The 27,408-nt window shown below is 40.7% G+C and overlaps 2 protein-coding genes across 2 annotated transcripts in view; one reads left to right on the forward strand and one right to left on the reverse strand.

The window, feature by feature from the left end:
* Positions 1-1,909: 1,909 nt before the first annotated feature.
* NDUFC1 (NADH:ubiquinone oxidoreductase subunit C1) lies at positions 1,910-3,345 on the reverse strand. The gene is made up of 3 exons (XM_068680765.1): positions 3,188-3,345; positions 2,836-2,939; positions 1,910-1,993 (listed from the first exon to the last, which is right to left on the reverse strand). The coding sequence occupies exons 1-3, from the start codon at positions 3,303-3,305 to the stop codon at positions 1,910-1,912; spliced, it is 306 nt and encodes a 101-aa protein (XP_068536866.1). The 5' UTR covers positions 3,306-3,345.
* A 55-nt stretch (positions 3,346-3,400) lies between these two features.
* NAA15 (N-alpha-acetyltransferase 15, NatA auxiliary subunit) overlaps positions 3,401-27,408 on the forward strand; it is a 39,611-nt gene continuing 15,603 nt past the window's right edge. Inside the window, exons 1-11 of the mRNA XM_068680759.1 lie at positions 3,401-3,727; positions 17,540-17,624; positions 18,514-18,618; positions 19,304-19,461; positions 21,336-21,470; positions 21,632-21,785; positions 23,974-24,093; positions 24,474-24,569; positions 24,703-24,809; positions 25,237-25,309; positions 27,048-27,217. Coding sequence (XP_068536860.1) covers positions 3,674-3,727; positions 17,540-17,624; positions 18,514-18,618; positions 19,304-19,461; positions 21,336-21,470; positions 21,632-21,785; positions 23,974-24,093; positions 24,474-24,569; positions 24,703-24,809; positions 25,237-25,309; positions 27,048-27,217 — 1,257 coding nt within the window. The 5' untranslated portion in view covers positions 3,401-3,673. The remainder of the gene's footprint in view (positions 3,728-17,539; positions 17,625-18,513; positions 18,619-19,303; positions 19,462-21,335; positions 21,471-21,631; positions 21,786-23,973; positions 24,094-24,473; positions 24,570-24,702; positions 24,810-25,236; positions 25,310-27,047; positions 27,218-27,408) is intronic.

Genomic DNA, 27,408 nt, shown 5'->3' on the forward strand with positions numbered 1-27,408 from the left:
CGCTGGGGACGGGCAGCGGGAGGCTTCTTGCCCTTGGCTGCCCTTGGCTGACGGCAGGTGCGGCTGCGAGTGCTGCCTCACACAGCAGCACCACAACGCTCAGCTCACGGAGGCTGGCACCTGGCTGCAGGCATAGGCAGAGCGCAGCGCTGCACGCACTCCCCCTCTGCTGCCCTTCAGAAATACTGCAAAACCGCAGCGCTGCCCCTTCAGCTGGGAGCTACCGCGCCTTCACGGCACGGGTCCTTGGGGAACAGCGGGGCACGACCCTCTGGGACAGGTCTCAGGGAGCTGTGAAGCAGAAAAGCGCCTGTGCCCGTCAGGAAATATACAGTACTAGTTAGGAAGGGGTAAAGTAATGAGCCACAGGTCAGTTAAACAGTTCTGAAGGCTGAACTTTCATCCTCACTTTCTGTAAGCACAAAGTACATTCATCTTCCATGCCACAGCAAAAGCAAAGCAAGCTTACTGGCAAGGACATACTAGTAGTGATCAAACCCACACAATTTAATGGTTGGATATTTCTTTTTTTTTTATATTATCTCCAATAATGCTTCTTTTCTGTTCTACAGGACAGGAAAAAAAGAAATCAATCCAGGCCACAAAGAAATGAAGAACAATAGTCAGTATTCAAAGAACTACAAGTATGCAAACAGATGTGTAACAAATTACAGTAGATCTTTAAACCACTGTGTCAGCCTTTGAATGTCTATCTAGTGAAAACTGAGCTGGAAGCTTCCCCTTTGGCATGTGAGGTAAAAAAAATGCATTTTCGGCATTTATACAAATTACAATTTTATTAGGATTCTGGTAAATGTCATTCTTGTCTTTCCTTATTTTGGAAATTCAGCCATGAAAATAATGTCAAGGCAACACTCAATTTTTGAAATATTTGCTAAACTTCCTCTTAAATCACGCTTGAATTTGTAATGCAACTTCCAGATAATAATAAAGACAGTTTGTGAACATTATTTTCAAAACTGTGAAAAAGGTAAATGCTATATGAAAGCAGTTTATGAAAGCCAGTAGAATGAAAATACATGGCAAGAAGAGTCTTGGTAAGTTTCTTCCACACTTTATCATTTATTTTGTAACAATGCACATGAAATGTATGAACAGGTAAGTGTTTAGATACTTTGTACTTCTGCTGTGCTCATTTATTCACAGGACACAACCAATGATGGTATTTCTTACCAAGCCTCTGGTCAACCTAAGGAAGGGGAAACAAAATTAGCAAGAAGGAAATACACACAATGAAGTGGGTTAGAAAGGTCTCACAACGTACTATGTTTTTAGCTGGACAAAAATATTTTAGGAAAAATAAACTAATACAGAGAATCTTGTAGTCCTATGGTTGTTTCTTTCAAGTAGCATGTTAACTGCTGAGGCCATGACCTCCAATAACATTTTTATCTGGCAGAATCACAATTGTGTTTTTTAAGTCAATAAGGACAATTTGCTTAATAACGCAAATCCACAAGCACTGATTTTATATCATTCTTATGCATAACATACAATGACAGCTAAGAAAAATGGTTCCCACCATAGAACTGTTAAAAAAAAGAGGCAAATAGAAGCTATTTCTAGTGACCTTGACCTCCTTGCTAATAAAAGCACTCTAAGGTTTTCTCTTTGGCACCTAAATTTATTACAGACACTGTAAGACATGTTATTTTCAAAAAGTCTGCACATCCAAGACAAAAAGCTGGCAGTGAATGTGCATATAAATTAATACCTGAAACTATCGGTCACTATAGAACTGGGGAAGAAGTAGCAGAACAGCAAAATATTAAAGAAAATAATATGGGAAGAAAAAAAGCCAACAATCAAGACTTTGAGAACTAACCAGTCAAAAAGATCTGCAGAATTCAGGTTTTTAAGTCAAACAGCATCTGTATGTCCATACTCACTATGAACATCCTGTACACTTATGTTTACTCGCTTCTTTTCTTCTTTCATATTCCATTACATCTTCATTATGCTGCTTGAATAGCTGTAAAAGTAGCATATGTTAAATGTCTATACAACTAGAACCAGAGTAGGAACAAATCTGCAGGAAATTAAATTCCCATATTCAGAATGTAAACCAGTATATACCTGTTAGGAATCGGGGTGATAGAAGTTAAACCATGTGTAAATTATCAATTGTTCAGTAAGGTATGTTTTATCACACCTCCCTCCAACATTTTCTGCTGGCTGGCCAATTTTTTTTCTCCCCCTTTTATTGTCAATCCACTACCACCCCAAAAATAGGGATGGGAATCCATCCCACCATGCAAATCACTGTCATTGTGCAAGTGCTGCTTATCCTTGGTGTTTCCTCAGGAAAGCTACCACATCCTGCTTGCTCTATCAATATCAAGCCCAAGCGTTCTCTGAAGCTCAGCATCCTGCACCTGCGTTTTGTGCAGGAGAAGAGGGCCCTGATCACCTGCATGCAGCTGAAAAATGGTTAAGGAGAGAACGCGTGAACAGTATGATAAACCAAAATTGTTTGGGCACATCCTGAAATTTTATTTAAAGTGAGGTAGGAAAAACAATGCTGGAAGCATTATGCCAACAGGCCTGAGGAATTCATTCCTCGCTAGTGACTGTTGTGAAGTTTGCAACAGCGGCTTAATAGGAGCTTAATAACTTGTTCATTTTTGTAAATTGAACTGCCACATGGATACAGGAAGGCATACATGTAAGTCATCCACACGTGATGTGCTGCTTCAGTCCTGACACCTGCTATGCCTATCCACGGCCACAATCAATTAAATACGCTGTAGCCATTATCTTCGGATCATTACAATCTGGGAATTAAGTTTAACAAAACCAACCCAAAGCACTTACGAGAGCCCACAGGGCAGCACTGGTACTAAAGGCCAAGCCGACTCCCAACCAGTTCGGATGCTCGTAATTATTCTTTCTCGCTACGAACGCAGACCGGGTAAAAACTGTGAAGGCAGAAGGTTCCGAACACATCAACATTTTTGGTTTTAGTGCCAATTACTCGGCAGTAACTGCCGGCTAAGTCAATTACCGACGCTAATAGGAAAGGGCTCTAAAGGAAAGGGATCTAATCACAACGTCGCTACAGGACACAGGAGGAGGAGGAGGAGGAGGAGGAGGAGGAGGAGGAGGAGGAGGGCTCGAGCAGGGTTCCCCTTCCCTCCTCCCGTCCCCACAGCCCGTCCCCGCTCACCGAGCCCGTGCCCGGGCCCCGCCAGCCGCAGCCCCGCCGCCGCCCTCAGCGCCGCCGCCATCTTGCCGCGCGCGGTGTCGCTGCCGGCCGCCCCCTGCCGGCCGGGCGGAGCCGCCATGCGCCGAGGCGGGGCGGGGCGGGACGAGGCGGGGCGGGCGCGGGGTCGCGGCGCAGGCGCTGCGCGGGGGCTGACCCGGCTGGGGAAGCCGTGCGCGGCGGCGGCCATTTTGGCGGTGCCTCTCTCCGGCCTGCTCGGTTACCACGTGAGCCGCCGCCCGGGGCTCGGGGCAGCCCAGCCCAGCCCAGCCCAGCGCGGAGGGCACCGGGGCAGGGCAGGGCGGGGCGGGGCGGGGGAGAGGGGGCGGCCGGGCTCTGCCTGAGGAGGCTCCCGGCGGCGGCGGCGCGCGATCGGCGGGCACGGGGCGCAGCCCGCGCACCCCCCCCCCTCCCCGGAGCGCCCCCTCGGCGGCGGCAGCGGCGGGGACGATGCCGGCCGTGAGCCTGCCGCCCAAGGAGAACGCGCTCTTCAAGCGCATCCTGGTGAGTCAGGGCCGGGGAGCCTCGGGGGGGTGAGGGGAGCGGCGGGGTTACGGCCTCCAGGCCGCTGTTAGCAGGGTCAGGCTCCATGCAATTTTCTCTCAGAAAAACTCGATTTTTGTCCAAAAAGCTCGCGCAAGGCGTAACCGGCTGGGTTGGGTCCTCGCAGCGGCCAGGAGTAACGCGGTGCTGCAGCCCCTGCGGCTGGGTGCGTGCCTGCCATCTCAGCGCTGGCTGCGTGTGCTCTGGCACCGCGCTCCCCAAAACGTGCTGTGGGCGTGAAACACGGCTGTAGGGCTGGAAATCCGCACAGACCTCTCACCCCGAGACGTGCCTCTTCCATCAGGGTCAGAGCACGTACAGCAAGCTGCGAGGCTTGTCTCCAGGAAAGCTCCAGCCCTTGTTCTGAGCATCCAACTTTGTACGCTGCGAGCTGGGAGAGGAATCACCTTGCTACTCCCTCCTTTTCCTCTCCATTGGGGATGAGCAGTGTGGTTACAAGGCAGACTGAATCAAGGTGCCCATCCGTGTTTAACGCTGTCACGTTTTTCTAATTTCTGGTCCCAGGGCTCAGCACGTGGCCCTCTGAGCATTTGTGCGGAGGGCAGGAACAAGGGAGGAGTAAGTTTCTTTTGGAGAAAATGCTGGCGAGGCACATACGAGATGAGTAAAGCTTCACAGTTTGGTTCGGGTCAGGAGAGACAAAGGTCTGCTCTCGTCCAATCGGATTTCTGTGGGGTGAAGCAATTCTAATTTTGCCCCATTTTTAACTGAAAAACTTCAATGAAAACATAGGGGTTTCAGCTTCTGGCTGAACTAAAAGTTATTCTGGCTTTTGGTTATTCTGTGTCTTGCAGGAATAAACCTGCATTAAGGCTGCCCCGTGATTAAGTGCATTTGTGAATAAAAAAGAGTTGAAGTCAGTTTCCATCACTGAAAATACAGCTAATGAACTGCTTGTCTGCCTCGTAGATAATGACCCTACTTTGTAAGGCTTTGATTACGTGGTAGACATGAATGTGAGGCGTCTTTCAGGAAGTCCCATTTATCAACGCAAGTCCAAAGGAACACGACTTATCTGCTCCTGTACCGCTGCTCCATCTCGCTCTTCCCTTCCTCAGGAGGCTGTAATCTCCACGATGCCGTGTCCTCAGCCGCCTCCTCCGGGGGCCCACGGGTGGCTGAGCAGCAGGATGGGGAGCCAGAGCCCGCCTGGGCAGCTGGCTCACCCGTGGGACTTGGGCTGCCTAATGAGGTGGCCTGATTAGCTGCCCCCGGGTCAGCGCCTGCTGTCTGCTGGCCTGGGCAGGCCCCCGCAGTTGTCCCGTTGAGCAAGCCTGGGATTTTTTTATTTTTTTTTTTATCAGCAGATGCTTTGGGAACCAGCCCAAGTGGTATTGAAAGGATGCATTACCCATCAAGTAGGTAATTACTGACACACAGGCTGCTCACAGAAATGTGAAATCATTCACACCCTAATTTTCATGGAAGTGGTAAACATAGGAGTTAAGTAGCTAAGTGGCTTTATATTCCTGTAAGTGAAGTATACAACATCTTTTTTTTTTTTTTTTAATCCACTGTGTATTCTCCTGAGGCCTTATGTTGTTTTTCAGTATGCTTGTGGTACAAAATTTAAATGTTAAGTCTTAGCAAAAACTACCCTCAGCTGCCTAGCCTGAATTTACCTTTCCATAGTGAAAGGCAATAATTATTTCTCGGTTTATTGTTTTGTAGCAAACATCTTGCATGATCAGTAAGTGTCTTTTGCATAAAAATTGGCTTGCAAACCAGCATTTCCACCTAAATGACAAATTCTGAGTTCAGAAAGGTGTGCACTTTGCCTTCGTTTGTTGCGACACGCTAACTAGCCTAACCTCTCCTAGTCACTTTACAGGTATGTGGAGGTTCTGATAGGGAAAAAAAAACACGTGAATGGTATTTCACAGGTTGGTGTTCCTGCAGTGCAGAGAGAAGGGAATCTGCACAATTAGTTTGAATTAAAAAAGCAGTCACAGGGTGATCGATCACCATCCTGCTTAAACTTGTGCTTCCACTAAAAAGAAAGTTTCTAGGTTATATTGTTCTTATACTTAATGTCAAGTCAACACACCAATATTTCTGTGCTGCTGCCATTGCTCAAAGGTCCTCTGGAGTTTCGAAGAAGAAAAGTGGATCTGTACATTTTCCCCCCTCTTTGTTTTTGATCCATTTGAACATATTTGAGCCCATGTCATTCTTTTGAACACAGAAAATCTTTGAGCTGCCTACAGATTACTCGGGAAGGCTTGAGGCAGACAGAGGTAGAAGAAAGGGTAGAATAGCAAATGCAGGAGTTGAAGGAGTAGAAAAGTAGACTTCCAGGTACCCAGAAGGCTGAATGTACTTTCTAGACAAGATAAGACTAGTAATTGTAGGAAATAAGACTGAGTGATTTATATAAAATATAACTGGTGAATCTTACTGGCAGTTTGCCAAATTACTCAGCCACTCTTCCTGGTCAGATACCATTCATCAAATATGGTCAGTTTCATTTTCCAAGTCCCATTAACAACATCCAATTAACTTTTGTTTGGATGTAGAAGTTGGACATTTTGAAGATGTGCTGGAGGAATATTAAATCCAAAGCTGTTTGCTGTGCCAGATACTACGTGGAAATTGCTCACTTCCTCGAAGCAGCAGAGGATGTGACTCTCAGAGTCTCTGTGTTCAGACAGAGCAAGAAGGTGCAAAATACATCTCACCATAGCTGGTAGGCTCGGGCAGGAAAAAAGCAACTCCTCCATGTTTCAGTAAGTGAAATATTTTATAATGCAAATGATGAATTAGGTGAGGAGCTAGGAGCTAGTCTTCAGGCCTGGTTTAAAAAGTTCCAGTGATCCGTAACTGCGGCGCGTCTCGTACAGGTGCTGTGCTGAAGCAGCCAGGCGCCGTGCTGGCCTAGCCTCCTCTATGTTCTGCTGTATGCAGATCAGAGGCTCCCAAGCTTGTCGGGACTGGTGATTATACGTGGTCTTGGTGCTGTCTGGGGAGGCATACATCTCAGAGTCAGCTCCCTTGTGCTCGGAGGGTTTGATTCAGCGCTACTCCAGCGGGGCGTTACAAGGGCCCAGGTGTCTGTTGCAAGAGGAGTTGTGAGTTTCACCTGGAGTTGGTCAATTTTACGGTAATGATGCAGTGTGTGAGTGTGTTTGTCTTTGAGCCCTTCTTCCTTTCCATGCTGGCGTTGACAAGTGTTCTTCTACAAGCTACAGGAACTTCCTAATGACATAAAAAAGCCTGTTGAACAGCGTCTCTACAGTGGCTCTGCTGTAAATCTGCCAAGTCCCTCCTGCTGGGCCATCTTCCTGTTTCTCCATTCCAGATTCTGCTCCCTGTCCCTCCACTTTCAAACTTGACAGACCTGCGCTTCTCCTTCGCTAATACTTCAGCCGGCACCAGTCCTTCAAAAATAATGTTCTGTCTCAGCAGTTCAGCTGCTGACTTTCAGGCTGCTGAGGCAGCAGACTTGGAATAGCCTTTTAAGTGATCTGGAGTCAAGATTAAAGGCTAATTTCCAAAATTTCACTTCTATCAGTAACCAAATAAATTAGCACATTTTGTATGCGATCATAGTTGCATTTGCATGACTTTACAGTAATCAAGTGTGTTCGCCTCTGAAGTTTCACCACACATTATCTCATCTGAACCATGGAATTGCTAACAAGGCTTTTCCAATATCTTCACCACAGAGATGTCGATCGTTCCTTTTTCCTTTGCCAGAAGGAATACCCCACTCGGCCTTCCTGAAAGTAGGAGGAAAAAAGTATTTCTTGGTTGAAACATTGGGATGGAAAAAAAGTACGGACCTTCTACTTCAAGTGGAGTTGCTGTGTCTTACCTGTTCTTGTTTGGTTTTGTTTATTTATTTGTTTGTTCTGTTTTTGTTTTTTTTTTTTTTTCCCAGAAATATTTCTCAAGCTTGCTAAAGAAATTAATTACTGCTTGAGCCTAGGATAGCATTAAGGAATCACTTGAGCAATACTGCTATGACTAGGGCTTGTTCACCAAATTAGGTCACTTTTGTCATAAAGGCTCTCGGAAACTGTACAAACAGGATTCCCTGCTGTACGTTTCTGAGGAACACTGTAATTCTGTTCCTTATCTGTTTCAATAATGAAAAGGAAAGTGTTACTGATAAAAACACATTTATCCTACTGTCTTAGTGGTTGTAGTATCATAATCAGTCTTGGTTTTTTTATGGCTGTAAGTACTCATAGCCAAAATTCTGTGTTGATGTGAAACATTGTGGCAATGGAATTGATCTGTCTTACCTAGTGTATTGTGCCAATAGGTATTGTCATTTATTTTGATTAGAGTTTAATCAAGTTTTCAAGTCTGTGTGTTTTTTTCTTATTTTTCAAAGGTGTTTGTAGTGAATTTTTGCTGATTACACTTTCTGGGCATCCCATGTTTAAATCTGTTTTTCACAGCAGCCCCTTGGCACTGCAGCAAGAGCCATGAAAGGAGTTACATCTTTTCTAATAATGCTGGTAAGGGCCTTTAGAGAAAATGTGCGGTTATTCACTGCTACCTTGCAAACCGGGGTCAGTGCCATTCGTTGCAGGGAACCTGTCTGCTCCCACGATATCACACCATCAAGCTAGCAAGCCTTGTAATGCTGAAGAACAACCTACCTTATCTTAATACCACATGAAGTATTTTGCAATGTCTCAGAGCTAAAAGACAACATCTCATACCTCAGAGCTAAGGGTGAAGAATACTCTGGACATAATACATAGGTAGGAAATGTCACTGTGTGTCTCCAGCTGTGTCACGAGTTACAGATGAGTTGAAATGTTTGTCCAAGTCTGGAATGACCTTTTCTGGGGGCTTCTTCATCATTTTCTGCATCATATTTTGGAATTTCTATTTATTTACTTGACTCTTTCAGAAGATGGTGAAAAACCACATACCTGCCATCCATACCAGATCTCTTGTGAGGTACAATCAGTTCTGTGCAGCATTCAGAGATGAAGCCTGAACACGGGGGATCTACAGGAATGGGCAGAAAGTCAGCTGATCTGAGCTTGCACGGAGCCAGATTCATGATAATTTTTCCCAAGAAGGGAAAGGTTAGAATAAGCAAGTAGCGGCCGATGGAACTGTTGTTGAATAATTGATTTTTCAGCAAAAGCCTTGCTTCAGTGAGTAAGAATTTCTAGTTTTTCTTCTGGAAGAGATTTAACTACATGTCAGCAGCTCTTGCCAGCGAAATTTTGTCAAATGCAGGAATGTGCGGCCAATTCAGAACTACAGGCTGATTTTTCCTGCCTCGACATTAAATGGAAAGGTCCGCTTATTTCTTATCTTCTTCCTAACTAATTGCAGCTTGAACCTGTTCTGTACCATTGTTAAATTCTACCAAGGAATGCTTGTTATCAATCATTCCAAAAAGTAAGGCAGGCACTGCAGGAGGAGGGTTTCTTGGTCCCTTCAGTTAGGCAGTTGCTGAAGCTGTTCCTTAAGCACAGCAATTCTGTTAGTTAACGCCACACAGCAGCGGAAGAAGATGGTAGGTTTCAGTCTGCTGGCAAAAAACGATGCAAGTTTGCCCCAGAGTTTTTCAGCGTTAAGGTATCTGTTAGGTCTGACTGCTTTTTCAGTCCACTGGTTTATACATCTTTTACTTGTCATGAAACTGACTCAGTGTGGTTGAAGCCCTTGCCTAGAGCTGTTGAGCTGTTGGATATGGTTAGTGCTCAAAAGACACACTAACTCACGGTGAGTGGTTGCTCCTAATGCTTCCAGCTTTCAGAATCTTCTTTACTACATTTAGCTTGAATTAGTGCACCTTAGTGACTTGACCTGATCTCGTCTAGCTGCAGAGAATAACTGTGCTGGAAAACAGCCTTGAGCTGCACAGCGCCTGGCCTTGCTAGCCTGTAAGTTGCTGCATCTGAACGGTGCTGGAAGAAACAGATAGCATCCCAGCGGCAGACGTGCATGTCATGCATGGTAAGTGCACGCCTCAGCTAACGTGAAGGCCAAGTGTGCCAAGGCATTCTGCTGCAGAAGCTCTCACGGCATCGTAGTTGCCAGCGCTGCGATGTGGTGCCACAAACACGTGTGTGCACGGCTGCTGCTGGGAAATGCTGCACGGTCCCATGAGGAGCTGGTTCCTGGAGCTGAGACTCGTCCGCCTTGCTTCTGCTCAAGACGAACAAACCCTCGGGGAAGAGGTTAGCAGAAAGTGGAATCCCTCAGCTCCTCTGGCAGGGACAGGCTCCTCTCCATTGTACTTTCTACTGGGGATTCTCAGATGCAAGTAAAAACCTTGCCTGTGCATATATGTCGATCAATTACGTGGCTTCTTACCAATGGCACTTACAAGCTATGTGACCTGCTGAGGAAGAGGGGTTGAGTACAGTAGGCTAGTGATGAGAAGTTAAGGTTGCATCTTCGCTGTCTTCTTCAGGCTGAATCCAATTTTGGTTCTCATTCAGTGATGATCTTACTTTGGCTAGTCTGTCACAGCCTTGACTAAATTATAATGATAGCTTTGCTAGAGTTACTGCCAGTTATAAATGTTTGGGGGGAGATTTTTTTTGAGTGCTCAACTTTGCTGTAGTTTTATTTCAATTATCTATAACCAATTATAAAATGCACTTGTGAACGTCTATATGGCTATACAATATATAAAGTAAGCAATGAGTCGCTGAATTAAGTCTGGATAAAAATCATGTCTGTGCTCTTGTTGGCAGTCCTTGAGAGTGCCTCTAGATTCAGTAGCGTGGCTTGTCACTTTTCCCTTGTGTACAAGCTCATGGGTCACCAGGGAAATAGCTAGTGGAGTCTTTCCACCTTTCTTGATGGGAGCCATCAGGGAAGGAATGCAGAGCACGGTGGGACAGTGTGCGTGCGAGGCAGCTGCTGGCTGAAGACTGCTCCTGCCCAGGTCTCTGGATCCAGTTCCAGTGTCTCCAACACTGCAATGCGAGTCCTCCTTCCACCTCAGACCTGGATTTTAGAGAACATGGGCTCGCTCACTCTTCTAATTTCACTTTCAGTCTTTGCCTAGCAATTGCTATGTGCTCGAGTCTGTTGAATAAATACTTGGGTAGGAAGGGAGAGTTATGAAGGCAAGCTCTGTCTTACCAGCTAGGGTCTTAAGTGATTCTGATACGTTGCCTCATTTTAATTCTTCTTAGAATTACGCTAATTAAAGCAGGTGTTACATCCTTACTGTAAATACGGAAAAGTAATTAAATGTTATAAAAAGCATCGTGGTGTGTTTGGAGTAGGCTGTCAGTCTGGCTGCAGCATGTATGGAAAAGCTCATTAGATGTTTTTAAACACCTGGTAACTTACTAAAGGGAAAGCTCAGAAGGACAGCAGATGGGTAAAAGAGAACCGGTGCCGATAGGGGGTCAAATGGCTTTCTTTTGAAGCATTCAGCTTAACCTTACTGTTTAGATGGTTAGCTCTTCTGTTCTCTCATTGCGACGTGTCACAAGCCTAGCTGGAGCGCTTGTCTGTCAGGCAATCACAAGCTGGTTGTGACTGAGGGCTTTGGAAGTGTAAGTGCCCAGGAGATGCATGCGGAGGAGTTTTGTTTAGAGAAGGCAGCTCTGCTCTGTAGAACAACCTCTTGTAGAGCAGCTGTCCCCAAGGAAGAGTCCAATGCCAGGCCATAACTACTGTGGGCTTACTCATCTGGGAGGAGAGCAACTACACAGATGAAGACTTCCTGCTGTGTTTTTGTCCTGAGACTACTTGAGATATCCCTATTCCTACAGCTGTGTTTCTGTTTCGTTTTTTTTTTTTTTTTTTTTTTTTTTTTTTTTTTTTTAACTTTTACTGATTCTTTTCTCTCCTCTTACTGAAACTGACTCCCTTGAGTGCTTTCTCTCCCAGGCAAGTTTTTGTTCTTCACTTCCCCTTTTCAATACCTCCTGTCTCCTTTCTCCTGCAAGATTTTTTTTTTCCATGTTTCTGTCCCTGTTCTTCAAGCCACAGCTTCAGGAAGGTTTATGTCAATAAGATTTCAGTAATGTTCAGTAAGCTGCTGTGGTGACATGTGCTGCATTCCCCGCTTCCTTCTCTCTCATTCACAGCTTGCTAGTCAATAACCTTTTTGGAGAGGGAGTGAGATAATTATATACATGAATGAATGATAGTGGAATCTGAGTGCTGTTCTTGGGCATGCTGGGGTGAAATAATCTCGTCTTTTCTGAAGCAGGACGTAATGTGACCTTGATTTGATTTATTCCCTTCTTTCCGCTGTTTAAAGTGTAGAATGTGTGTATACCTAGAATAAGGAAATTCTTGAAACTACAAGATTTGAAATGCTTCAATTAACAAAACGAAATCGACTAGAAGTATTAACCTGAAATTCTCATCGCTCATGCTTTCAGTGATCTGGCAATGCCTGAGAACAGAGACCATACGATACTTCACTGGGGGTATGTGCAGCTGTGACCAGTTCTTCATTCTGCACTTGGGGTGATAAAAGTGCCCGATCAGTTCCTGGTAATTTCTGGCTTCTGTCCAGTGCTCTCTGGGTTGATGGGATCTTTTCCGCAGACTTCAGTGGGTATAAGCCTCTAAGTTTTTTCCTCTTTGCAGCCTAAAGGGAGAATTTGTTACAATTCTCTGTGAATTTGCTCTGTTAGGGAGTGCTTTGTATCATACATTTTGTATTACCCTGGAAAAAAAAATCAGTGCGCAAATATTTCCTGTTTTTTAGCATATATACCGTCTTGGCTGACTTTCCTTGAACTTCAAGGTGAAAGAGCGGTTGTTAGACTACATAAAATGAAACTGCCCAGAGATAAGGTTTCACGTTCATAGCCAGCGTCTGAACAGCTGTACTTAAAGGCGAATCGCACAACCCGGGAGCACCCTTCCTACCCCTGCTGCCTGTGACACTGCCTGGCTTGCAGCAGGGACACGCTCGTCAGTTCCTGTGGCCGCACCACTTCTGCGGCAGGTTTTGCTGCTTTCCCACCCACCTAAGTGGGAACAAACAGCAGTTCTGCTTGCAGGGAGGGTGCCTGGGCGGCAGCTTCTGTGACTGATGATTTCAAAAAAAAAAAAAAAAAAAAAAGTTGATCCTATTGTGTCATAAGCTGGGAGAAATGGTTGATTAAAGTGACTCAGCCAACTTCTTCAAAGCAGGTAGCTACTAAAAGGTGTAAATAATAATCAGTCAAAAAAAAAAAAAGCTTATACAGGTTCCTCTTACCTAACCCTTAATCTTCCTTTGCTAGGTGGTTACCCTGCTAACCTTTTCCCTGTCTTTGGAGATAGAGGGAGCCGCCGTTTGTATTTCTTCCTCTCCGAGTCCCTCCTCCTGACCACTGTCCTGTCCTTTCCCAGGACCCTTCTACCACTGTGGGGAGCAAGATCCTTGACTTATCATGCTTTTCTCTCCTCAGCCTTGATGTTTCACTTGTGTGGCCCTTAGTACTTAGAAAGTAATACATTAATACATAGTAATACATAGTGATAGACCTTTTTTAACAACTTTTGGAGTTCGTTCATGTTCTCATCAGTGCTTTCGAAGAGAAGACAGAGCATTAAACAGCACTCTTCAGGATGCCAAAGCCACGCAAAGCAGAGAAGTTGAGGTAGATAATGCCATCTTTATAAGCATTCCCATAACGTTCATGTAACTCTTCAACTTTTGAAACTTCCTGCTTTCCTTGAAGCCCCCTTGGGTTTGCTTCACCTAACTTTTTGTATGGGACTCCTTAGGGGACATATACGATATATTCTTATTGATGTGTTTGCATGGTTAGTTTTGAGCAGTGTGAAGAAAGATGGAATCCTTGGCAGGCGCTTCATTAGCAGGACTTGAGAGCTGTTGTCTCTCGCGTGGTTTTACACTCCTGCCTCCAGAACTGGTAAACCAGAGTCAGTAAAGATCCTGTTACAAATGGCTTCCCAGTTACCCCAGGAGTTGGGGCTGTGCTCGAGTGATGTGTATTCCTTTACTCTTATACTCGAGTTATGGCATTGGTATTTCAGTAAAAATGAAACCTAAGAAATTCTTAGAATTTGCTTAAGTGACTGAAAGTGATTGTGTTGGTATATGCAACAACAGTGCTTCTTCCTTCCTTGGGTTCTGTTTAAAGATTAGCAGAGGCAGTGGACTGACAGATATAAAAGATTAAAACCGGTTTTAAAAAAACTGGTTTTAAAAGTTCATTCATCCTGTGTGCCACTTTTTGCGTCACTTTCATCTTGCATAATGAAAGGAGTCCCACACAGGCAAATTGTTAGACTTAAATAAAACTGGAATTGAACGTTTATCACTTCAGAATCAGGCCAATGATGTTTTAAGGAAAACAAGGGTTGAATTTTAAGGCATATAGTAGTACGCTTTAGATCTTCTTAATTGTGAAAGTAAACGTGTTGGTCCCATCTCTTTTCTTTTACATGTGTCATCTTGTCGTGTTAAAGTGACAAGCTCTGTAAAATAAAATGGAGAAAATTAGGAGTGTGGCTTGCACTTCAACTTTTAAATTAGGGTGCTGTTAAGGTAGGCTGTGATATACAAAATGTCATTTTTGTCTTTCAGCGTTACAGTACAGCAGGCAAACAGAAAGCAATTTGCTTCAGAAACTGATACTAGCGTTTATTTTTTTAATAGTTTTTCCAAAATAATGCCAAATTCTCTTCCTTGCAGGCTAATCCTGTTCCACTGTACACCTGAGCCAGTTGTGTGAGCAGGGAATTCTGAACTCACATTGATCGCTCTGGGTAGCATAGCACATTGCATCCTGTGCAGGTGACTGTGCTGGTCTTAGCTGCACCCAGTGGTTTGCGTTTCTGGAGGACTCTTCCTTCACAGCATAAAGCTGTCTTGCAAGGTTCACTAGGCTTTTAAAAAGTAGTTTCACGTCCCAAAGCTTTGAAGTATTCCAGTCATGAGGACTTCATGCAGGTACCTAATTTTTGTGGTGTTTGCATCTTTGCTGAAAAACCTCAAAAATGAAATGACAAGGTATGAACGTGGCGTATCTTGGAACGAAATGTAACGTTAATACCTGAGGCTGCAACAGCGTGGATGTGTGTGTGAGTATTCCCCATGGGTTTTGTACTTGGTGGCGGTGTCCTAAGTCTGGAGGTCATTATCTCTGCTCTCTTGTCAATACTCCTCAACAGGAAATTGTCTGGTGTGTGTCTGTGCTTATGCCTTTCTGGGTATTGATACATATCTAAGGGTTGGTGTGGGTGTATTTGTCTAATGTCTCCAAATTTCGAAAGATGGAAGAATTTTCTGATGAATGATGTGATGTCATCTTCTGGGGAGGAGCTTTAGTTGGTGTGATAATGAGTATCTTGGTAAAATAGCTGCAGAAGTTTCATGTTACACAACAAGCACATTTATAAGTATATTCAGAGGTGTCTAACTGGAAAAATGAAAACTGGCAAAGAATATATGGGATTAGCAGAAAGGATACACAAAATAGTTTTAACATATTCAGTCTGTGACCTCTGGAAGCCTGTTCTGATGTGTAAAAATAGTGATGTATATTTAAACGGTACTTCCAGTATTTTATATACGTAAAATAGCTGTTAACACCTCGTATATGTGAACATTTAGGAGCTTTTGGGAAAGGAAGAAGTTGTAATATATTCTAAATTGACTTGAAATCAAAAAACGCTTCCAACAGCTAAAATAACAGATCTTTAGGAACTGGGAAACTCCTAATGAATGGACCTCTGTAGATACAGGTCTTGCATTCTCTTTATGTTTTGAGTCACTGTTTGGAAAGAAGGAGGTTCTGAGCTGGTGATGCCAAAGGTAGGTCGTACCGGAGTTTTGATTCCTGAGCAGTTCAGAAGCTCTTTGGCAGGGACTCATACCTGCCATGCAGAATGCCTTGATTTTATTTTTTTTCCTCAGGTCAGAGCTGTGTTCCACTTAGCATGAAGTATCCCATAACTGTACAATAGCCCCAGTTGGAAGGGACCCACAGTGATCGTTGAGTCCAACTGCTGGCTTCAAGTGGGACCACCCAAAAATCAGCCCATATGTTGCATATAACCCTGGTTGTGTAGAGTTCTGCTGGAGAACTGCAGCATCCGGGTAGAGCTCGGATCGCTTAACAATCTTCATAGCACCAAGACCCATTCATTAATTTTGGGGTTTACTCAGCTTCACTGTGGACGACTATCTGCGGCAATAAAAACCACCAGGAATTAGTAATAATTCCATTCTTGGCAACCAAAGGCAATAATAAAAAACTGCTGTGAAACATGCTATTAAACATATGCTGACAGTGTATTACTTGTTCCCTAATTACTGTGAAGTATTTTTCAGGTTAGAAGTGAAATATAGTTCTGAATGGGAATAATGAAATACAGTGGTGCAATTCTGGGGTGAAATACAGACAGAACAGTAGCAATTCTGGCTCTAGCAGGTTTTTCAGCAGGTTGTTCAGTTTGGCAGGCCAGGGTGGCCTTGTTCAGGAGGTATTGCCAGAGTGATTATTGTCACAAAATCAGTGCGCATGCTTCTCACTCACTCACTTTTCCTTCACTCTTAAGGAATTTAAACAGCGTGAGGTAGGAGTTATTAAATCAGTTCCAGAATGGCAGCAAGCATAATGAAATGTTGTGGAATATCTAGTGGAAAGCATCAAAGCAGTTCTTGGTCTGAACAAAATTCTGTTTCAGAAATTCTTTGGATGCTATTTTTGTTCAGAAGATGGTGGAATAACTGTAAAGGTTGCTGGCCCTGAGTTTCTAATTATAGCTCTCACATAGGGATTCCTGTTGTCCTGAAATCTTATTGCAAAAGTGATTAATTAATTATAAGTTCTATACAGTTATTATAGGCATATTCACTTTGGCCTGTATGGTAACTCCAAGCACTGGCACTGCAAGACTTGTGTACTACCATGCAGAGAATTGTTTCTGCACTGATAGAGAGCAGGCTAACTCGTCTGATTATTGACAGATTCTTGCTTGTTCTAAATGCTTCCCCTGTGAATGGGAGAGTAGCTAAATACTGTTCTGTACTCCTTTAGTATACGCACCCTGATTGTGAGGCACCATCTCTAACTCAGGCTTCAATTCACGTGATTCAAGTGCTTGAGTTACTGCTTCTTGTCAGCAGATCTTCTGTGATGAGTACTTGCAGACTTGTAAAAGAATGGGTGACTGGCACTTGGGGTCTTCTAAACACATGACCACATTCAAGGTCTGAGATGCCAGGGCATATACCATAGGCATGTGTCACCTGTGGGGCTTGCGTAACAGATTTATCACTTGAATTGGAATTTTCTATGTTACCATTTGCAATATGGCAAAATAATGTTAGTGTATACCAATTTTGAAAGTTTGGATATATATGGGATCTGTGTGGTGTTCAAACTGATACGAGAGGTTGCTTTCAGAAGTGGTTTAAGCCAAGATCCAACAACTTTTTTCCCCATCCTCTATGGTTATAGGAGATGCCTGTGGTCTTTCTGTGAAAGATGATTGAGCTACAGTGAGATGAATGCTTACCAAGATACATTATTTAGTAAGGATTGCTCATATGTTAAAGGAAAGTTGAATCTCTCTAGGCACTTAACATTTCCTGTGATATTGGATAAATTGCTGTATTAAAATATATAATAAACAGCTATACATTTAAATGTGTGTTCTCATGGACACGCTTTTTCTGGTGATCAGAAATTTTTAATTACAGGAAGGTAAATGGGGCTTATCAAAATATCAGTAGCTTTTCTGATTAATACATTTTCACCAATGCTTAATTTCAGGAGGAAATACTTTCACTCTGAATATTTTGAATAACCATATTCTGTTTTTCTTCAACAGCGGTGTTACGAACATAAACAGTATAGAAATGGGTTGAAGTTTTGTAAACAGATCCTTTCTAACCCAAAGTTTGCAGAACATGGAGGTAAGTTTTCAACTGGTACGTCCTCACATACTTTAAGATACAGTAACAATTTGTAAGCTTTGTAAATATATATACCATTTTATAGTTAACAATTTGCCCTTAAAACAGATTTTCTTAAAGTAGTAAGAGCGTCCAGAAACCTGCACCATGACAAAAGCAGTCTTTCTGCTACGATTTATAGTTTAAAGATTGTTTGTACCAGTAGTCTTAGCCTGCCATTCTTTATGCTGGCAGTCGTCATAACATGGTGCAAGTTTCTGAAATATATATTGTTTAAATCACTTTTTCAAGGGAAATTATTATTTGTTCATGATCAGGAAGACGTGCAAGAGAAAAGGCAGAGGTAGATATATATTGTTCAGCTTTGTATATTGTTCAGTCAGCTTTGTGGTCTTGTTAGTTTTTCTGAAGGAGTAGTCTTTTTGGAAGAGAAGGAGGACAGTGTTTGCCCCTTACTGTATTTTCAGTTTGTTTTTACTTTCTGAGTTTAAACTTTTTCTGTTATCCAAAAACTTTCTTTGTGAACTAGGTTGGCACGGATGGATGTGTAGAAGTCTTAAAGTGTAGTGAATAGATGCTTGAGTGGTCACATTAGAAGATTCCTTTCTCAAAATATTTGTAGAGCAAAAAGTTTTCAATGCCTTCACTTTTGGTAGAAATACTGAAAAAAAAATAAATAATTACTGTCATGTATGACATACTTAACTGAATAATCTGTTAGTTTGATTTTCCATGTAAAAAAAATGTGAAATCTTGATGTTGATAATGGTGTCTAAATTTGAATGTATACTATATTGAAAGTTGATATTTTAAGCCTAAAAGCATATAAAAATGAATAAGTGATATTTATTTCATCTTTGTGTTTTTTTTTGTTTTTTTTTGTTTTTAGAAACCTTGGCGATGAAAGGACTAACATTAAACTGTCTAGGGAAGAAAGAGGAAGCATATGAACTGGTGCGTAGAGGCCTAAGGAATGACTTGAAGAGTCATGTATGTATCCTTTTTGAAATAGAACTTCCACTTATGAATGGGATTTTTTTTCTCTATTACTTGATTTATAGAGTAGCTACAAGAGCCGGTATGATTATGCTTCAAACTGGAATTTCAGAATTTAAAATTGTGTCCAGTATATAACAGTATTTTGTTTAAGCTGTCTAACGGGCAAATGAGTTGCAGCTCTCCTTGCAGTCACAGTTAACTCAGGTTATTCTAGCTTGCATTGTATGTATTTGTTTTTATCATTAAGCTGCAACTCTAAACTTGTGGTGGGCCAAACTAGGCTTTTAAGCGCGTGATTTTCTCTAAAAACAATAGTTGCCATTACATTGATAGGTTGTCATATACATCAAGTGTTGGAAATGCAAGCACTACAGTTGTCTAATTTAAGCCCTTATTCAAAAATGTGTTTAAGCTTCGACAGTCTTTTTCAGAGATCCTACTACAATTTCCTCATCCAGTACGTGAAAAGTAGAGTTTACAGCATATCCATGTAACTGGTGAACTGTTTTATATTTTTAGTTTGCAGGCAGTTTCTTCATATAGCCGAGGAAAAAAAAAAAGTAATGATAGTGATGACATAAAATGGCTTTAGAGCTTTTTACCAACTGTTCTGTCACTGCTATGTTACATATGTTCTCTCCCTGCTCAAGTTCAGTAGCATCCTTAACAGAGTTTTCCAGGTTGGCATGTCTATGGCCTTCTTCAGAGGTCAGACAAGAAGTACGATGAAGCTATCAAATGTTATAGAAATGCACTGAAATGGGACAAAGACAATCTTCAAATTTTGAGAGATCTTTCTCTGCTACAAATTCAAATGAGGGATCTTGAAGGTTACAGGGTAAGTGTACATACTACATAGATTATCAGCTTCTAGGGAATTGTGGCAAAGTCTGTAAATTGTTTCATGACACTTTTAAGAAGTATACAGAGTTAGACTGTGAAATCCAGCATTAAAATTGTGTGCTTGACACTTCATGAAAGTAAAAGCAGACATACAACTGAGCAATTTCTGTGAAGTATACAGACTAAGACACATATTATACTATTCTTTTATCTCACTGTGGAATTGTTTTGCTAAACCTTTTCTAATGCTGCATAATCCAGCTGTAGACAATCCACGGTCTCTTTATTAGTTACTTTGAGGTATTCCTGCATGTCCTGAAGAGTAGTGTTTTTCAGGCAGAGGAGTTTGAATTTTTTTTAATCACTTTTTAGCATATCTCTTCAGTGGCCTCTTCTAGATGAGTGGCCACTAGTTTTCCCTCAGCAATGGTTGACAATACTAAGCAAGAAGTATGCTGCATGAAATGCCATATTTTGTTTCCTATCTAACCTGGGCATTAGGACACAGCTTCCTCAAGGGCCACGCATTTCCTTACGTTTCCTGTCAGCTGTAAGATTTAAGATTAGTCTGAACAATTACAGAAGATATTTTTCTTTCTTACTGTGCCATGGAGGGATATATGACATCCTAAGTATTTATAATTCAAACATTAATGAGTTGAAAAAAGCTTTAAGTATTTGTGTCTGGAAGCTTGTATGCTTTTAAGCTTATGTAGACAAGTGTAATAGGGTATCCCTTTTCTCTGCAATAATCTATGTTGAACTTCCTAAGTTTATCCAAGGGACTTAGGATAATATTTTATATCAGATTTCAATCTTTTCAGTAATTTAGAAATTTGACTCACTGAGACATGGTAGCCAAAACTTAGCATAGGTGCCAAAAAATCATTTGTAAATGTATATTGTCTTTGAAAAGGCGTCTGGATAAATGTGATGACAAATAAATAATTAAGTATGCGAGAAACATGTTTATAGAATGCATTAAGGATGAAATGTTAACATGTTTCATTGTTAACATGTTAAATGTTAACATGTTTGACCTGCCAGTAATCTATGAATGGTCATATACAAGTTTATGAGGAGCATGAAGAACTGCAATACAACTAGGGGGAGGGAGGGTATTTTTGTTGTTTTCTTTTTGCTGTTCATTCTTAGCTTTAGCTTCTACATTTTATAATATCATAAAGGATCTTCTTGCAGTCTAATGAACTGCTGTTACTATTTTTAGTTCTTTTTGATCTGTGCTTTTGACTGTTTATGCTGTTTAGTAAGTAGTAACTTTTTTTCTTTATTTTAAAGTATTTGAAGGTGTCTTCCAAAAGTATGTAACAAAACAAGTCCTGTCTTTTCTGTCAAATTAAAGCAGCGTAATTCCAAGCAAATCTGTTGCATCTTCCAGCTGTAATTGTTGTCTGGCCAAAGAATAGGGATATGTTTGCGTGACCTATTTTGCATAACGACATTTCTAATGATTTAATATATATATACTTCCAAAGGGAATTGGAAACGTCACTATATAATAAATATTCCTGCAGCTCAAACAAAAGCATCTTTAATTTCATCCTGTTCACAAGCAGTAATACAGGAAAAGCGTGTATGTAAAACCTTAACAAAGTTAGTCTGACTCATGAGTCTTTTTGACTTGAAATGATGTAAAAATACACTTTTTTTTTTTAATTCAGTTGAGATCATTGTAGTGTTTCAAAGTTTCTTTTTTTTTTTTTTGGTTCAAAACTAATTTTTACATAAAGAAAGGTAATTTTTAATGACAGTCATTAAGTATCAGACCACCAAAGACAGAGTATTGCATAACGAATTCTGTATAGCATCAGAATAAAGTCAGGAAAATTAATAGCTACTTTTTTGCAGGAAACAAGATACCAGTTGCTTCAGCTCCGACCAGCACAGCGAGCATCGTGGATTGGCTATGCTATTGCTTACCATCTGTTGGAAGACTATGAAATGGCAGCAAAAATTTTAGAGGAATTTAGGAAGACCCAGCAGGTAAGAGGAGAAAATGGTTTTCTTGTGTGGATTGCTTCCTAAGACAAATATTAAACATTTCCTGTCATGATATGCAAACTTTATGCAGTGTTAGTCAAATGAATTAAATCCCAAATGCATTCTAAAAGCCTGAGCTTTCTCATGTGTCTTGTCCTGTGTAGACATCACCTGATAAAGTGGACTATGAGTACAGTGAACTGCTGCTGTATCAAAATCAAGTCCTCCGTGAGGCAGGACTAAACAAAGAAGCTTTGGAGCATCTTTGTACCTATGAAAAGCAGATCTGTGATAAACTGGCTGTTGAAGAAACTAAAGGTAATTACTTTTCAATGATACACCTAAATGCATGGTTATAAAATGGAATGCCTGTGCTGTCAGTTATTTCCATTTTTTGCAACTTTAATTTAAAAACAAATTAAAGAACTGTTTAAATTCTGTGCTGTGTCTATCATATGCCTCTCCCAGGTAGAGAAGTCATCAGCAGACATGTTGTTCTGAAACTTTTGAGCTGAGTGTTTTCAGACAGATGATTCTGAATTGTTCTGAAATTGTTTGGCTAGTGCAGTCAGACCTGTGCCATCCTAGGATTTGATACTGGTCCTGACAGAGACCACTTGCTGTAAGGGCAGAATAATCTTTGGCAAAGTATAAAGCTTTTAATGATACTCAGTTGCTCTTAAAGTGTATGGAACTAGACCCTTTGGGTGGGCAACCCAATATAATCTTCTGCTGTTGGATTATAATAATGCTAGCATATAACAACAGAACAATATAGTACTCTATATTACATTCCATTGCTGAAATTGCAGAATGATAGAAGATCATTCTTATGACTCTTTTAACAGGTACAGTTACTTAAAGTATGCCTTGTTCCTCTTCTGCATGATGCTGCACAGTACTCCTCTCACTGTTTATGTAAAACTGCCAACTTATCAAAGCTACTGTCTGTTCTTAGCCCACACTGGAATGTGTTTGGGTGATTGCTTGAAGCAGAGATTTTTACTCTTGTATTCATGTAGATATAGTAGCCTGCTCCCTGTTCCTGCTGGACAATCTCACTGTTGTGCAAACAAACTACAAATGGACCAGTGACAATGCTATGAAAATTGTGTGGTATTTCCTCAAACAAAGTGACTGCAGGCAGCTTTCTGCTGAATGGGTTACTTAGTTTGCATATGATTGTAAACAGGTGTTGGGATTATGATGCTGCAGACTATTTTTTCAGACATAGCATGGGCTTTTGGTTTTGGGGAAGGGGAGTTGCTTTTACAACTTATTTGAAAGACCTTTGGCACATTGTGTTCTCAAGTTTTTGCTGAAAGTCTGAAACGTGGTTTTCAAACAGGACCCCTGCAAAAAAAAAATAAAATTCTAGTGAACTACTGGGGGGGGGAAAAAAAGGAAATGCTCTTTGCAGTCTGTGCACTTTCAGTAGGGTACTGCTGTTGTGTTGTTGGTTTTAACTTAGCTGCAGTCACAGGCCACAGAAAAGCCTGCTAATAAATGAGTGCTGTCTTTAAATTTCAAGTGTATGTGCAAAAGCCATTATGGATGGAATACAGTTGAGAAAACCCAGAAATAGTATTGGCATTTGCGACCATGGTAAAAAATGGTAACTTCCACCAAAGAGGAATAATTTAAGTGTATTTTACTGCAGGTAGTCCCCCAGCCCTATCTGTGGGAAGAGGCATGTTTTGATAAAATTACATGTTGGTTGTATGGCATAGAGAAGAGTTAACACTGACTTTTGCATTTTGCTCTTGAAACAGGTTAAGAAAATCTTAACCTTAATCTAGAATGACACTGTTTCACCTCTTGTGTATAATCTTCTAGTGTGTCACATTTACAAATATCAAAGCGTTGTAAAGTGTAATTTTCTCCTTTGAGATAGGAAATCTGAATTTTGTTCCAGCTCCAGCATCAGTGAAGATGCCAAGTACAGTTAGATCCAGACTTTAGTTCTAGCCATTGTATCTTGTAATGAATTATCATCAGAAGGAAACTTGCTTGTAGAATCTTGAGAATTTGTTAATCAGATTGATGTCTTGATTTTAAAACATTTAAGTTAGTTTTATGAAATATCAGACTGAAGAACCATTCTTTTATTTGCAGCTCTGCAATTGCAGTTTGGTTTTCAAGATGCTATGCACATGAAATACCGTGTACTGCTTTTAATTGCCTTCTGTAGTAAAAACTGCGCTTAAAGTAACCAGTCATTTCTGTAAGTGAGAAAAAAAAAAACCATGCATCTTGCTTTTAACATTAAATTTTCAAGTAAGTTTCAAGAGTTATTGACTGAGTTGTGGGATCTTACTTTAACTGCACCTGTTGTCAAAGAAAAGTATCTGTCAGCTAGTTTGTGGTGCCACTTTGATCATTTTTTCCTAAGAAGTTAGAATCTACATGGAGTCAAGGATTATCTAATCTTTCACTGTAGAGTAATTAATACTATACTGCGTCATTCTTCTGTTACCTTAATTAAAATTTCTTAAATTTCACACAGGAGAACTCCTGCTTCAACTTGGCAGACTTGAAGAAGCAGTTGATGTCTACAAAGGATTGCAAGAAAGAAATCCTGAAAACTGGGCCTACTACAAAGGCCTAGAAAAGGCACTTAAACCAGGTAATAATTTTATATATTGTAGTAAGCAAGCTGTTTCTGCACATATCTTAATCTTATGTTATGGGTAATAGAGGTTTTGGAAAAACAGATGTGATTCTCCTGAAGGGTTTTCTTTGTTCACAATTTTAGCACAGTGTTAAGACAAGAATTCTTTTTAAGATGAGATGCATGCAATTATAACCACAGTTGGAAGAGGAATGTAGGGATACTGAACATTTGAAATCATTTCTACTGCAAGTGGAAATTAATGTTCTCTAGGAAGTATATGCTCATTAGATCTTACATTCTGACTCTTCTTAACCAGTTCTAGTGATTTCCATCATCTCTTTTCCCCACTTTCCCATCCTGACAAAAAAGTAAACTGTAAAATTCTGTTCCAGCAAATATGATGGAGAGGCTAAAGATTTATGAGGAGGCCTGGACGAAATACCCAAGAGGACTAGTTCCAAGAAGATTACCATTAAACTTCTTGTCAGGTAAGTGCATCTTTGAGCAGGTAATGATCAGCACGTGTGTTTCTTAAATGCTAGTGTTTTATCAGCAAAACCAGCCTACAATTGATAAGTAATGTGTGGTAAAACAAAATCAACAGGTCTTTTTCTTCTCAAGGTGAAAAGTTTAAGGAATGTCTGGACAAGTTTCTAAGGATGAATTTCAGCAAAGGTTGCCCACCTGTCTTCAATACTTTGAGGTCATTATATAAAGACAAGGATAAGGTAATATTCTTTTATCCAACTTTTACATTATCATTTTGATCTATTACAGCATGATAGTAGCTGTTACACACTAAAGAGAGCAGCTTTTTTTCTTCAGTGCTCACTATGTCAGCACTGTTTATTCTGTTCTAGTATTTTTAGAAAAATCAATCAGAAGCATACATAGCCTTTTTTGCCTAGTTTGTAAACGTAGAAAACTAAGATTTACTAATTAAAAGATGCACTTAAAAAAAACCCTTAAGATTTACTAATTAAAAGTGGGGGAGAGGGGGAGAGAGACTGAGTACATTCCCATATGTGTTGCAATTTAGGTTATTGCAAAATTTTCTTACCAAGAATAACTAGTCTGGGGAACACAAAGTAGCTGAAACTGAGATGAAATACCATCTTGCTTACAGCTTTTTTTTGTCTTGTCTTGCATTTGTAGGTGGCAATCATAGAAGAGCTCGTGGTAGGTTATGAAACCTCCCTAAGAAGCTGCAGGTTATTTAACCCAAATGGTGAGTGCTAAACTATCTTACTTCATGGAACTGGTGCCTGGTATAAGCATTGTAGGACCATTCAGAGGCAGGGACTCAGTGGAGAGTGACGAAATTTGAATCGTTTTTATTCCTGTTCCCAAAACAGAACCAAACCACAATCATCCTTAAAAGGTATTTCAGCTGTCAAATTTTAAGTCTGTACACATCTATCCAGTTATCATTTGTTTTCCAGTTTTGAGTTCAGATGTTTTATTTTCAAGGCTTGAGTTGATCAATGTACAGGAAATTGACATTTGAAAGCTATGTTTTAATGTTTAGTAGCATTGTCAAATTGTAGCATTGTCAAAAATGAATTGATACTTATTTGATGTTTCCTACTGATCTGGTAGGACAATCTACAGGGTTTCTTTTGTTTGGAGCTTGCAGTGAGGTGGTTTGTCTGCCTTGTGTGGTTTTCTTGTTTGTTTGCTTGGTCTTTGAGAGATTAAAAAAACAAACACTACCTTGTCCATGTTGCAGCTCACTACTGTTTTTGTTGTGAGTTGTGGTTCTACATGTATTGAATCAAACCTTCACAGTTTCCTCTGTAGTACTTTTATGATGTTTCGTTAGTTATTAGCTTAATTACGTTGTAATGGAAAGTCTCCAAGAAAAATCTGCGTAAAATATCAACAAAAGACGGTTTTGAAGTTTTGGTAGGTGGATTATAATGGTGTAATAATTAGGATAGTAAGAATAAAAATATACATTTAAAACTTCATGGAATATTTGTTATTATTAAAAACTTTTTACTGAAGTTGTAACCAATTATTTCCCTGCTTTGCAAAAATAATTGCATTCTTCCTTATGAAATTGCTTGTTAAGTTTTTATTTGAGTAGATAGCTTACTATAATTTCAATTAAATATTTGCTTTGATATTAAATTTAATTCAAATAAACAACATTCTTCTGCCTTAAAATGAACAAATGCATATAATTGCGTTTTTAGTTATAAGTAAACTGACGAACCGGAATCTTCTATCACGACCAGAACCCCCATGCCCTTTTCCCCCACCCCCCTGCAAAGCACCTTTGCTTCATATTCAAAATTAAGCAGCAAACTTAACTTTAAGGCTTCAGTAGTACTGTGGGTTGCAAGTTTTCTCTAGCTTTGAAAACTGACTTGTGCACGGCACTGTTTTGTTGGATACACTTACATGAGTAGTGACAATAAATCTGTTAAAGGTAGAGACAGAAAAGCTTTTTTAAAGCTGTGGTATGGAACAGACATTTTTGTTTGAAAATACTCAAGTCTGTGGATTGAAAAAGTGTAAATGCCGAATGTACTGAAATGCTTTACGCTGTTAGTGTGCAACCATGGTGTTCAGCAGAACTTCTTGCTATATCCCTCACCTAAAATTGTGTTCAGTGCACTCTGTGCACTGTGGTTCTGCATTTCGGGCTGCCCTAGCTAAGGGGCTAGTTGGACCAAAATGCAACCATATTCTGACTTGCTAACTCATGTTTCTTTTCCCTTAAAACCATGGTGTGAGAAGGGAAGAAAATGTGCCTAAGTCTTGTCAAAACATAGACTCAGAAGTTACTTACCTGGACCCAGGAGTTCAGAAACACTCCCAGGTCTGATGTGGCAGCCTGATATAGAGGCAGAATTAACTTCAGTGGCTGTATGTGTAGTTCTTTGTTCATTTTTTTTGTCTTGTTATTTAAAAAAAAAAATGAACCAAAAAAATCTCCCTCTGATTTTTTTTTACTGTAGATGATGGTAAAGAAGAACCTCCAACCACTTTACTCTGGGTCCAGTATTATTTGGCTCAACATTATGATAAAATTGGACAGCCATCCCTGGCTCTAGAATATATAAATGCTGCTATAGAAAGTACTCCCACTTTGATAGAACTGTTCCTTGTGAAGGCAAAAATCTATAAGGTAAGTTTGGCTCACTCTTAGTGATCAGAGGTTATTCTTTTGTCATGCTGAAAGACTTTTACACTTGCTTACATTCTGTGATTCTGTGAAACACTGAAGTGCTAAGCTTATTTTAAAGACGTGTGAAGAATCCATGGAAAATGTTGTAGTGAATATTAGTGTGTTCTGAAAGAAGGGTATTGGTTATCTGG

The sequence above is a fragment of the Anas acuta genome, chromosome 4, assembly GCF_963932015.1.
Source record: "Anas acuta chromosome 4, bAnaAcu1.1, whole genome shotgun sequence".
NCBI lineage: Eukaryota > Metazoa > Chordata > Aves > Anseriformes > Anatidae > Anas > Anas acuta.